General features: G+C 43.7%; 1 protein-coding gene across 1 annotated transcript; it reads left to right on the top strand.

Moving 5' to 3' along the window:
* Window positions 1-7,258: 7,258 nt before the first annotated feature.
* Ddit4l (DNA damage inducible transcript 4 like) lies at window positions 7,259-10,664 on the top strand. Its single transcript, XM_052179162.1, has 3 exons — window positions 7,259-7,673; window positions 7,926-8,067; window positions 9,759-10,664. Exons 2-3 carry the CDS (start codon window positions 7,977-7,979, stop codon window positions 10,247-10,249), a joined length of 582 nt encoding a protein of 193 aa, XP_052035122.1. The 5' UTR covers window positions 7,259-7,673; window positions 7,926-7,976; the 3' UTR covers window positions 10,250-10,664.
* Window positions 10,665-12,466: the final 1,802 nt, after the last annotated feature.

Raw genomic sequence — 12,466 nt, 5'->3', positions numbered from 1 at the left:
TAAAGCATTTACTGTTATATTTTTTAGGTTCCACATTCATAAGTACATGTAGGCTTGTGCCTTTTTAGTGCATATGTAAAATAGTCTCCTGATACAGAAAAATACAAAAGTATTTCTGATTTATGGATTTTTCACAGTGACCATTAAAAAAAAAAACTCTAGATAAATATTTCATATACTATTTCTGACAACAAATTTTCAACAAAAGACAAAATAAAAAGTATAATTTATAAGTAACCTTTAAATTGACTCTAGTTTGTTTGGTTTTTTTTAAGTAGAACTTCTAAGAAAGTGGCTTTAAAGCATAGGAAGTGGTTTGAAATAAGATATTTGCTGTATGGTTTTCATAAGTGTTATGGTTATGGATAGATGTAAACACTATCAATCTTAGTTCACAGACGATTGAGTTATGGCTGCTTTCCTATTTGCTGTTGGCTTTCTGAGGTGTAGTTTTTGCTTGGCTGAGGAATATGTAAATTAGTTCCCATCCCTCTTAGTTGTTAACAGCCTTACTATACCAAATGAATACAGTGCTCAACCGGGACTTCAAGTCCTGGGACTCCAAGTCCTGCCAAAACCGAATGCTCGGGAGTCCAGCAGGGGTGAGACTCTGCTCCAGTCGTTAGCCACCCAAGGGTGATCACCACCCTTGTTCTCAACATCACTTCACACCTGAAAATTGCTGCTGTTCCTTGGGACTCTCAGAAATAACAAGAATCCTTTCCAAAGATGAGCCTTCTGCTGCATTCCTAAGGTCTCCCTAGGCTTTGACGGATCCTTTAGTTCAGTAGAATTGTATGCATTCATGTGAGCTCACTCACACTGCTGGGTATGCCTAGAACAAGGCCCTCTGACTTCGTTAACCACTACCAGCTTCTCAGCACAAACTTAATACCTATTGTGCCACTTCACCTTTCCCAGGACAAATGATGAAACTGCAGCACAAAGGACTTAAGCCAATGTCACTTAGAGCAGAGCTGGAGTCCAAAGACCCGACTGAGTTAGTCTAAAGTCAAAACGTTAGGATGTGCTGCTCATACTCGCTCAAACGAGCTCTGCCTTATAAAAGTTTTAGCACAGAGACGCCTGGGCCAACTGAACAGTACTTATGCAATCCCATAAGTTAATTTCCTCAGTACCAATTATCGGTCAGCTCAGATACATCAATAACGTTATATAACCAAATGTCTTCAGTATGCTTACAGCCCCGTTAACATCTAACAGGCAGCTTCAGCCTGTGTGATTTATCTCTGCCACCACAGTCTATCTCCCCCATAAAGCTGTCCCAGACACAAGCATATTTCAAATCCCAAACACTTTAGAAGATATTTCATAAAATATAATTATAGCAGAAGAAATATGAGCATGTGTAATGGTATTTACCCGCTCTAGTAAATTCAGAAGTAATAAGATGTGTATATCTTTCTGTATTAATTCGTTTCTTCCTAATTGGCTATTTACAGTACAACTTGCCACAGACCCTTTAAACACATTTTCCAATGTAATTCTCTTCATGTATTGCCTTGTAGCTTTCTACTTCGTTGAGTTGGAACATAACTCAGGATGTTATAGAGCCTCAGGATTATTAAAAATAGGACTTAATTTTTACATAATATGGTCCTTTCTGACAAGCAGTCTACCTCGCAGAGCTATGTGTAGTTTTATGAGCCAAGCACAATTGCTAGGAAACATACAAGATAGATTAGATCCATTAGAGTCATTATATGTGACTTAAAATTACAGAAACTCAACAAACATATGACTGGGCAGGAGTTAATCTACCTTACCTCCAGGCTGCATTTTTCATATAATACATGCTTTATAATGTTTATTATTAACTGGCCCAGAAATGGTTTTATTAGTCCTAAATAGTTTCAAAGATTTCATCATTCTTTTCAAATAAACCTTGGCTATCACCTGGGATCTTTTTTCAAAGCAGATTCTGATTTCTAAGTAGTACCCATGAAACACACAGAGACTAAGTAGTAAGGTCACAGAATTTCCTTCAAAAATACCTTAGTGTGTACATGTCTGTGCTCCTGTGTTACCCATAGCACCTCTGAGAGCATTGTGCTGCTGCAGTTTGAATATGTTCCCAGAATTCATCAGGTGGAAAATTGATGCCCCATGCAGAAATCACTGAGCATTAGGCCTTTGAAGGGGAGGCTGGGTCAGGAGGGTTCAATCCTTAGGAGTTACCACAGGAGTAGATTAGCTACCACATGCCTGAGCTCCTATGCAAAGAATGAGCCACTCTCTGTCCTCCACATCCACCCCTCCTCCCTCCTTCTCCCCTTACCCTCAGCTTTTCCATCTCTTCTCCCTCACGTCGTCTTCTGTGAATGTTCTCCTGTTCTTCTGCCTTCTCCACAGAACAACACAACAGAGGTCCTTCCCAGACTCGGCCCCCACTGACTTGGATTTTCCAGAATTCAACACCGTAGAAGACAAATCTCTGCTCCAATAAATTACCCAAAACTTAGGTATTCTGTCACAGAAACAACAGAGGGAGCCAATGCAATGATGACCTTGTACTATCAACTGCTTATCTAACCATAATTCTCCTGCAATAGAGACAATATCTATCTGGCATTCTGTTTTATTTTCAATGTCCACTGTAATTAATACTCAGACCTTATTGAATACTGATCATCAAATGAATTTCTATGCACAAATGATAAAACTTTTACATATACCCTTGAGTTCATACAAACATTCTCCCAGCAATGTAAGAATGTCACCAAAACACTGGAGGTTTTTTTTTTCCCAAAGGCACAGTAAATGTTATCACTATAATCATGACTAAAATTTATACAGTGAGTTACATTCTCATTTCCTGAATCCTCACAACCCAAATAGGGAAGACTTATTTTAATTCCTGTCTTAAAAAGTAAACTGTTCAAACAGAAATATCCGGTCCCTTATTCATATTTACCAAGCTATCAAATACATTTGCTGGGATGCAGACCGAGGCAGGTGGATTCCATAGTCCACGCTCCTCACTCCTAGCCCCTGAGATGGACATCGTAGAGTTACTCTGGCTTCACTCACTGTGCTTTCTGTCTGCACAATGGCGCTTGTAACACCCAACAGAACCCTGTATCTATGCAACGCTTTGGGTACATCCTTAGGTTCAATCCTCTTCTGCAGCATCCCACAGATTTGTGTCATGAGACAGTGTGTCGTTTTGGTGTGACAGGATGTAAAGGGTCTAAGACTTAAGATGACGCACTAGATGAGGGCACTGGAGTAGTCTGTGGAGCATACTGTTCAAGGGTGGAGATACCTCCATAGGCATGTAGACTCTATGCCTATGGAGAATTTCAGGAATTGTGTATATGATGGGCATGTTCTCAAGTTGGAGACTTTGAACAGTTTTTAGATGTAGCCCTAAAGAAATATGTGACCTCCATGTTCCTGGTTGACACTGTGTGATACTAGTCACCTGAACTGTAAACCCTTCCATATTTGTATAAGGGAGCACAGAACTTGTATGCATTTAATTAAATACATCATATTTTTTATTTAGAGATAATATGTGTCATTGTTTATGACCAGAATAAAACCATACAACTATTTTGAGAGGCAAGTCACTATGGTAACAGTTTTTCTGATTAAGTTTGGAGCTGTACTGCTTTCTGCTCCTGAAAGATACAGGTTTTTAACAGCAGGTGCTGTGTATCTTTTATATTGGACCTTGTTTGGTTTTATAGCAGACAAAACTTCATGTTAACTTACCTAATGCGAGAATCACAATATTCAGTAACACATGCCACATATGTAGCCATTTAAAGGAAATCTTACTGGTTGGAGTTTTTTTTTCAAAGCCAAATGAAAAATGAATGATATCTAGAATAACAATCAACAGAAGGAAAAAGCATTACAAAATAGAATTCTACAGTCAATAATTTTAATAGTCAAAATTTATTTCTACAAAATATCTTTTGAATTCATAAAAGTTAACACATGTAACTGTGTATCGCAGTGGGAATTTTTGATTTTTATTGCATTAGTGTACTGTGTGCTGTGGTGTACAAATGGGTGTCACAAGACAGCTTGTGTAAGAGAGCTAACCTTTTCTACCATGTGGGTCCTAGGGATTACACTCAGATCCTCTCCCTTGGCAGCCAGGGTCTTCACCCTCACAGTCATCTTGCCAGCCCAGTACTAAGTAGTGTATAATTTTCTTACATAACATCAGGTCTCCTTACCTGGTTACCTACACAGTAATGAATGTATTCTAATTTTTTAAAATGTCTAATTCCGTGGCAAATATTTTCCGGGCATCTTGCGAAGAGTGAAAACCATGAATTCTCTTCTACCCTAAGCACACTTAAGCTGAACTATAGAGCTAGAGTTTCAGAACAAGTAGAGCAGCAAAGGTGGTAACGTCCCTCACTGAGCCTTTGAGACGTTCCATAAAGTCTTGCGATGTCAACACTTGGTTCCCAGCTAATAGTGCTGATATGGAAGACTGTGGTGCCTTTGGGAGGGGGCACTTCACCACAGGAAGTTGGTCACTGGGGGCGGGCCTTGAGGTTTGATTGTCCATTTCCTGTCTACTAACCGCTTCCTGACTGCAGGCATCATAACCAGCTGCCCTGTGTTCCTGCCACTATGCCTAACCTATCATCATGGACTATCTCCCCTCAAACTGTGAGCCAAATCAGGCCCTTCCTCCCCTAGGCTGTTTCTAGTCAGGGATTTGGTCTCCACAACTAAAACACTAGGACTCCTCAGCGCTTCATTTACAAATCTACCACAATGAACAGAAATCAGAGATGGGCACCTTTAAAACTTTCACATTGTTTATATGGAAGACACAATATTTACCCTCAGTTAAAGGAGTCTGTCCTTCAGTCCTGACAAACAGCCCCATGAGCTTGCTCAGAAATAAAGTACAGATTAGGGAGCCTGGGAACATTGTCTTAACAAACGTTTGGGAGCAATGGCTTCTATTGGATAAAATTAGAAAAATTGGCTGACGAAATGGAATAAGCATTGCAAGTCAGGAGGCACCAGATGCCAGCATTTCCTCAGCGTCTATGAAAGTCTCTTTGTGTATGTGTACTTTATGCAAGTAATGACATTAAGAATGCTACATTTACACAAAGGAGCCCAGAACCTCGCTGTTTGCAGACACATCAGCTACAGTTGCCATTTAATACTGCTATTCTTCTTTCTGACTACCAGATGAGTAAATCATAGAGATAAAACAGCAAGCTCGCCTTAAAATGAAAGGTCTTACTTATGTTTTGATAGTTTACTATTACATAGTGAAGTTTGACAGGCAGGCATGTCATTCAATCAATTAGTTCCATTCATACACAGCTGCTATTTTGATCGTCATCACAAATACATTTACAGAATTAGAGGTATAGTAAAACATACCTCTAATGCATTTTGATAAATATCTGAGATATGTCAGTGTGCTGAGCTTTCCGTTATTCATGAACTGCACCCACGACATTTTCAGAAACTTGAGTGTATCGTTTATGACCAAAAAAAAAAAAAAAAATACTGTGGTCTTGGTTTTTCTTGATTCTGTTTAAAATTCTTAAGATATTCTATTTTCTTAAGTCGTCTACATAGATGCAAAGATAAAAGGATGTGAACTTAAGAAAGACAATCTCAGTTACTGCAGGTAACTGAGTAACTGGGCTGCACCGGGGACTCCTCCTGCCCTATGAGTCCTGAGGGCATCACTCATTCAGTCGAAAAGAACTATTATTTGAAATCTTTCGCATATGGATAAATTACTTTCTGCAATAAAATCCCAGAGGGTGATATAAAATTGTAGCTAGACGAGCCAAAAGTAAATACTACATTCTAGAACTTTCCATAACTTTGTCCCAGTGGAAGTACTTATGAATTATACCTAAATACCCTGAGTGGAAAAGTGCATTGTGTCAGTTTCGCCCGTGTCCATTCCGATCACTTGCTAGCATCACACTAAGAACACTCCCAGAAGCAGGGAAGACGCAGCTGTCCTTAACGCGGCTGACTAGATAAGGACCAGAAGCTCTGTGGCTGCTGAAGGACCCTTTCTAACTGGCTTAAATGGGATCGCTTGTTTTCCACTTTTGTTATTAAAATAGAAGTGGAAATCTGCCCTCCGCAGCCTATCAGCATCCCGTTCCTGAGCCCGCCTGACCTTGAGCAGTGCAGCTGCTTTGGGAAAGTTAAAAATGGACCTTCAAGCTGGCTTCGTTTCTATTGCTCTGCCCGCGAGTGTCCTCCCACTGATCTGTTTATCACACCCTCTTTACCACTTCTGTAGTTGTTTTTCCTACCGAGAGTTTTTAGCCTGGACAGCTGATCCGACTTTTCAAGGCCCTCATCCGCAGGTCCTTTGCACATGCGGACCCCAGAGTGCGAGTGCAGGAGTGGGGCTGGAACCTGGCCTTGAACGATGCGCACCCCCACCCCACCCTCCACCTCCACCTCCCAGGTATTTCGTTTTCTTCATTTTCTGATCCTCCTTGCAACCTCAACAATCTCAGGATCCTCGCTGGGAATGCCCACCCATGGCAAACCCTGTGCCTCTGGCACAGGGCAGCAGGAAGGGTGGCTTAGCAAGCTAGAAGGAAACGTTTGGCATCTTGCTTTTAGTGGAGTGCCAGACCCTCTGTTCCCTCTTGCTCAAGAAAGAGTAGCAGAGATTATCCCAGCAGGGCAACTCTTTATTCTCATGCCCCCCAAGCCTTTTGAAGACCACTAAAGCTTAAGCTCCTTCCAAAACAAGCCCACCAGGAACTTTCGCTTCTGGGAATGTCAATTGCTCCTAACTATCCTGCGGCTGGAGCAGGCAACTGAGAAACGTTAGTGGTTTTGTTTAGTTTCTTGGCACTGGCCCTCTTCCATTCAAGGTCTGTGCCTTTGGAAGCCAAGTCTTAGAACAGGGCCAGGCTCGCCCTGGCCGCGGAGTAAACAGTTTAGTCACAGATGTAGTATCCCCAAAGATGCCCCATTGATTCCTGAGTGCAGCTGAATCTAGAGCGCCCTTACCACATCCGACCACCTGCGGGAGACTGGGTGCGGACTGGAGCTGCTGGGTTAGAGTCAGAACATGGGCATAAAGGATGCTCACAGAACACCGTCTCAACTGAGCCAAATACTTATTCAGGATGACGCAGCAAAGTTTTGGGTCACAGCTAACAGGACCTGAAGCTTCCTGCAGCCTGGAAAGTTCCTTAGCCAAAACCTGAGCAGTCTGAGCCTGGAAGCAGGCAGGCTGTGGGCAGGGGCTCATACTAAAGAATCTAGGTTAGTGGCGGAAGGGAGATGCTCCTTACGTGGGTGACCCGTGGCCTACCCAGGAAACAGCAGGTGTCCGCCCAACGCGAGGCTAATCCTCAACTCCCAGGGGCTTGCCTGGGCCCCTGCCTTGGCAGGAACTAAAAGGTGACCTGACCCTGCAGGGGCGGGCCAGGGCCAGGGCACGGGCCGGGCGAGTGGCGCAGGTGGGCGTGCCGGCCAGGAGGGGAGGCGGGACCTATAAAGCTCTCTCCATTCCGGAGGCGGAGCGGCCGGGTGCAGCCTGTGTTGGTGGGCGCGGTGGCCCGCAGCCTTCGACTCGCTGCAGGACTGTGCAGGGGACCTTTGTCCAAGCATCGGGCTACTGAGGGGCGCCTGCCTCGGTTTACCCTTCAGCGTCTGGTGAAATCCGGCAGGTGAGCGAGCGGCTGGAGGAGGCGGGATTGGGCAGGGTCGCTTCGGAGCTGACTTTCCAGCTACTTCCAGCTTTAGGTGGCTTTAGTTAGCGCCTCTGCTCCCAGGGCTTTGTCAACTTGAGTTACTAAGGCTGGTCCCTCCCTTTGGAAGGGCAGTGCCCGGGCTAGTTCCCTGGCGATGCCGGGACTCTAAGGAGCCTGTGCACTTCGTGCGCGCTTTTGCAAACTTCTCTCACTTTTTTTTCCTCCCAGCGCCTAGGGAAAGATCCGTTCTGCTCCGCGAGGGAAACAGAGCCGTTGACCATGGTTGCAACGGGCAGTTTGAGCAGTAAGAACCCGGCCAGCATTTCAGAGTTGCTGGACGGTGGCTATCACCCTGGGAGTCTGCTAAGTGGTGAGTCACCGGGCTGTCCACCTCTTTCCTATCCGAAGGTTGCTGGGCCCCTCTCTAGTGTAAGCGTCCCTGCCTGAGTGCGCGAGACTTCATCTCCTCCTAGAGACAGAGAGGACTATGAAACCCATCTGAGATGTCTGTCTAAACTTCCTTAGCATTGTCTGCCCACCAGAAACAACCGTAAGGGGAATAATGCATTGTTCCAGTCTGCTAACAGGCTCTTGGGAATGAAGTTCCCTGTCTCATGATTGGAACATTAAATGTACAAGCTGGGTGTGTTTTAAGACATGCACTTACTTGTGTAGCCAGCACCACCACATTTGCCCCCAAATTCTTACTTGCCTGTTTGCCACCTAATTACTCTCTTCCCAGTCTCCAGAAAACCATCCTGCAGCGGTTTGTTACCACGTCGGTTTTGCTTCTAGTGTGTTAATTAATAAATGTAGTATATGTCCTTCCTTCTCAGTTGGGTTTGTTTTCCCACAGTGTGATATAGACCTTATCTGTGCGCTCGTTTTCATTACTAATGTACCCACTATGCCAGTCTTAATGTCAGAAGAAAACCTGAACAGCTGAACAGCGCAGGTTCTACAGGAATCATCATTTGCAACTTGAAATGTCCATTTCTAATTTGACAGGCTATTCAGCTAAGAGTGGTGGGTACGTATATTAAGTTGCTTCAGCTCTTTAGATCATCTTCAGCATTAAGATAACATTACAACTCTAAAATTATTTGTCTTCAATGTGGATAAAATATAGATAAAATACAGATATGATTTGTAATCGACTTGTTGGAATTAAAGAAAGAGAAAACCCAAGCACTGTCCTAAGTGAGCACGTGAAGTGAAAGGGCAGGTGAGGAAGGCTTGTGGTCACAGTGTGGTGTGGCACCCTGCCAAGCAGTAGGATTAATTTGGAAGGTAGGTGACCAAACGCAGAGCTATCTTTTTTCCCTCTGAGTAAACCTAACTTTGTTTTCCTGGGACTTGTTTTGTTTTGCTCGGCTAAGAAAAACCTGCCCAGCCCAGTTATAAATAACCTCAGGAACCTCAAAAGTCCTCTCCTCTGCGAGCAATCTTGAATCAGACAGGTCAAAGCCAAAACTGGACCTTCAGGCCATCCTAGAAAAGGCTTCTAAAGAAAAATAAAAAGCTGGTAGATCGTCAGCACTGTAACAGACTCTCTTCACAGCGCTAGAAGCCATTCTGCACACCAACCGTCCCTTTGTTAAGCAATCGTAATGATTTTTTTATTCCAGATGTTCTGCATGTTCTGTTGGGAAAGTACTAAAATAAACTTAGAAACCCCTACAGAGACAGCAAGGGAGAAAGGAAATCACTAGAAATCTTGGATGACCATGGATAGATTATTTTTCCCACATAATCCTCAAAACTATGGGTAGACAAGCAAATTTAAAGAAGGGTTGTTTTAACCTGTTCACTTTGTTTATCAGTCTTTAGGGCATAAATGAGCTTTCAGTCCTGGAAGGTTAAAGGGCCTGTTCTATTACCTGCATGGTTAATAGCAAATTAAGATGAGCTGAAGCAGTATCAAAAGCAGACAGATAAAGAAGCTAGAATGGCCAGTCTGGCAGTACCGGTAAGGCATTGACACAGAAGCTAGCAGTGACTGGCCTAGTAAGACTTTGTAGGCCTCGCTTCTCTGTTCGCTAAAACTTTCATTTCTTTCAGATTTCGACTACTGGGATTATGTTGTCCCTGAGCCCAACCTCAACGAGGTGGTATTTGAAGAGACAACATGCCAGAATTTGGTTAAAATGTTGGAGAACTGTCTGTCCAAATCAAAGCAAACCAAACTCGGTTGCTCTAAGGTCTTGGTCCCTGAGAACCTGACCCAGAGAATTGCTCAAGACGTCCTGCGGCTCTCGTCCACGGAGCCCTGCGGCCTTCGGGGTTGTGTGATGCACGTGAACTTGGAAATTGAAAATGTGTGTAAGAAGCTGGATAGGATTGTGTGCGACGCCAGTGTGGTGCCGACTTTCGAGCTCACACTTGTGTTTAAGCAGGAGAACTGCCCGTGGACCAGCCTCAAGGACTTCTTCTTTAGCAGGGGTCGCTTCTCGTCGGGCCTGAGGCGAACTCTGATCCTCAGCTCAGGATTTCGACTTGTGAAGAAAAAACTGTACTCTCTGATTGGAACGACAGTCATTGAAGAGTGCTGAGGAGGAAACACAATTAAAGGCCCCTAATGAGCGGATAATAAACCTCTGAAGCTATCCAGCCGGTCATTTGTAGTTCGCCTGCTTGCCCTCACCGGGAAATCCCAGATTTTGACCGTTCTCCTTCAGTGTGTCTCACCCATAGCAACCCACTTTAAAGGCTGATTCCCCCCCCCCCCAGCTTTTAAGATATAATCCAAGAGAGCAAATTGCCCACATATGTGTCCATATGGGATAGAATGGAATAAGGAGGAGAAAGAAGCAGCACCTTTAATTTTATATTTGTTCTCCTGTTTAGCAGGTAGTCTTAGCAACAGAGGAAGATCTGCTTTGCCTAATTTGACTTTCATGTACCCAGGGCTTGTTGCTTGCTGTCATTGTGCCTCTCTCTCTCTCTCTCTCTCTCTCTCTCTCTCTCTCTCTCTCTCCCTCTCCCTCTCCCTCTCCCTCTCCCTCTCCCTTTCTCTCTGTCTCTCTCTGTCTCTCTCTGTCTCTCTCTCTCTTCCCTTCTCCTTACCTCCCTCCCTCTCTCCCTTCCCCCTTCTCTCAGAGTCATCTTCTCAGTGGCGGGACCTTACTAGATGACATCCAGCCCCATCAAATCAGACAGAGGGCCGCACTACCAGCTTCCTACCTGAATTTGAAGAGCTTTTACAGCATGGGGGGTACAGTTAGATTGATGAGCTTGATTAAATCGTCACCTTACATAGAGTGAACAAGTATAACAGTTACAAGAGCATGCCTCCCTGCCTGGCGTTCTCCCCACACCCATGCGTGCCCAAGAGACAAAAGCAGCGTCCATCCTGTTGTAATGAATCCATGATGGCTTCCAGTGCCTCGGTGGTACTATGTCAACTTGACTCTCCTAGTTATCAACTGTTGAATGTTGTCATTTTTTTTTATGTTGTCTTTAATTGGATTTTAAAAAGATGAGTGGCTTTCTGCACATCGGTGATTTGACTGAGCAAATTCTGATTGCCCGTCTATAAAGATGGAGAAGGGTAATCTCAGATCCCCGTCAGATCCACTAGGTGACATGGCTGCTTTATGCCGCTAAGATGCTTCCTCTCCAGGGACGTGTCTCACCACACGGGAGTTAGCTCATCTCTGGTCTTTTCTGGGAACTGGATCACCTTACTTTGACGTCACACTTCTCCTTAGTTACCGAGGTGCTTATATTTTCAGAGCCTGACTTTGACTTTGAGATGTTGTTGCTACTTAGACTAGATATGAAAGTCCTATAATAAATTAAGACAATCACTGCACATAGCCAGCTCCAGCCACGGTATTTCCTACCCCTTTCTAAGAAACAGTAAATGCCTTTTTTTTTTTTTTTTTTTTTTTTTTTTTTTTTTTTTTTGCTTAGCTTTTACCTTATTCCAAGTAACTAGATGATTCTCTGTTTTTATGGCCATGAGACAATTTACCTTCCCTGTAACTCTGCCCTATTCAGCAAGATCGTGGAAAGTAACACATTCAGGTCTCCTGCCTAGGCCTTGAGTATGAGTTTGTCTTCCTCAGGCACCAGCAGGCTGGGACAGATGTCTTCATCCTGACCTTACACAATCAAGCCTGATACAGTTACTGGTCCTACAGGTGTCCTAAGACAGCACTGTTCCAATGAGCAGGTGTTCTAACAAACTGTTCTCCATGGATGCTTGGAAAGGCACCACAGAGCCAGTCTTCACATGACCTGGCCAATAGGCAAATCCCTGGTGTTTTGTAGGTTTGCAGATGCTCAGGGTTCTGAAGGTTGCTGTGTGTCTCTGGCTGTCTGAGTCATGCCGGGGGGTGGGGTGGGGATGGTGAGGGTTCTCAGGCATGGACATAGATCTTCTTCTACCCATTAGCAGTTATCTGGATTTCATGCCTGACTGGCTCACACAATAGTAATGGCTTACAGAGGCTTTTGCAATGACAGGCCTGTTAAAGTCTATTTTTTACAATAAAACATTATATATTTTTAATTCCCTTGGCCTCTTTGTTCTTTCTGCATTTGTGTCATGGTCACCCTAGAAGAAACTTGACAGTATTTGGAGAAAGATAATGAATTACACTTATTTTAAATACTTACAAATCAATAAAGAATGCATCCTTCTCATGATTTTCAAGATTTCTCATATTTTCAATAGGAAGACATTAATGACCTGAGCACCATTAACAAATGCCTTGTTCAAAACTCATTGTGTTTTGGGGTTTTTTTTTTTTGGCTTTTTTGGT

This window comes from Apodemus sylvaticus, chromosome 4 (genome assembly GCF_947179515.1).
Source record: "Apodemus sylvaticus chromosome 4, mApoSyl1.1, whole genome shotgun sequence".
NCBI lineage: Eukaryota > Metazoa > Chordata > Mammalia > Rodentia > Muridae > Apodemus > Apodemus sylvaticus.
Note: the sequence above shows the minus strand (reverse complement) of the source record. Positions and strands in the feature narration are given on the sequence as shown.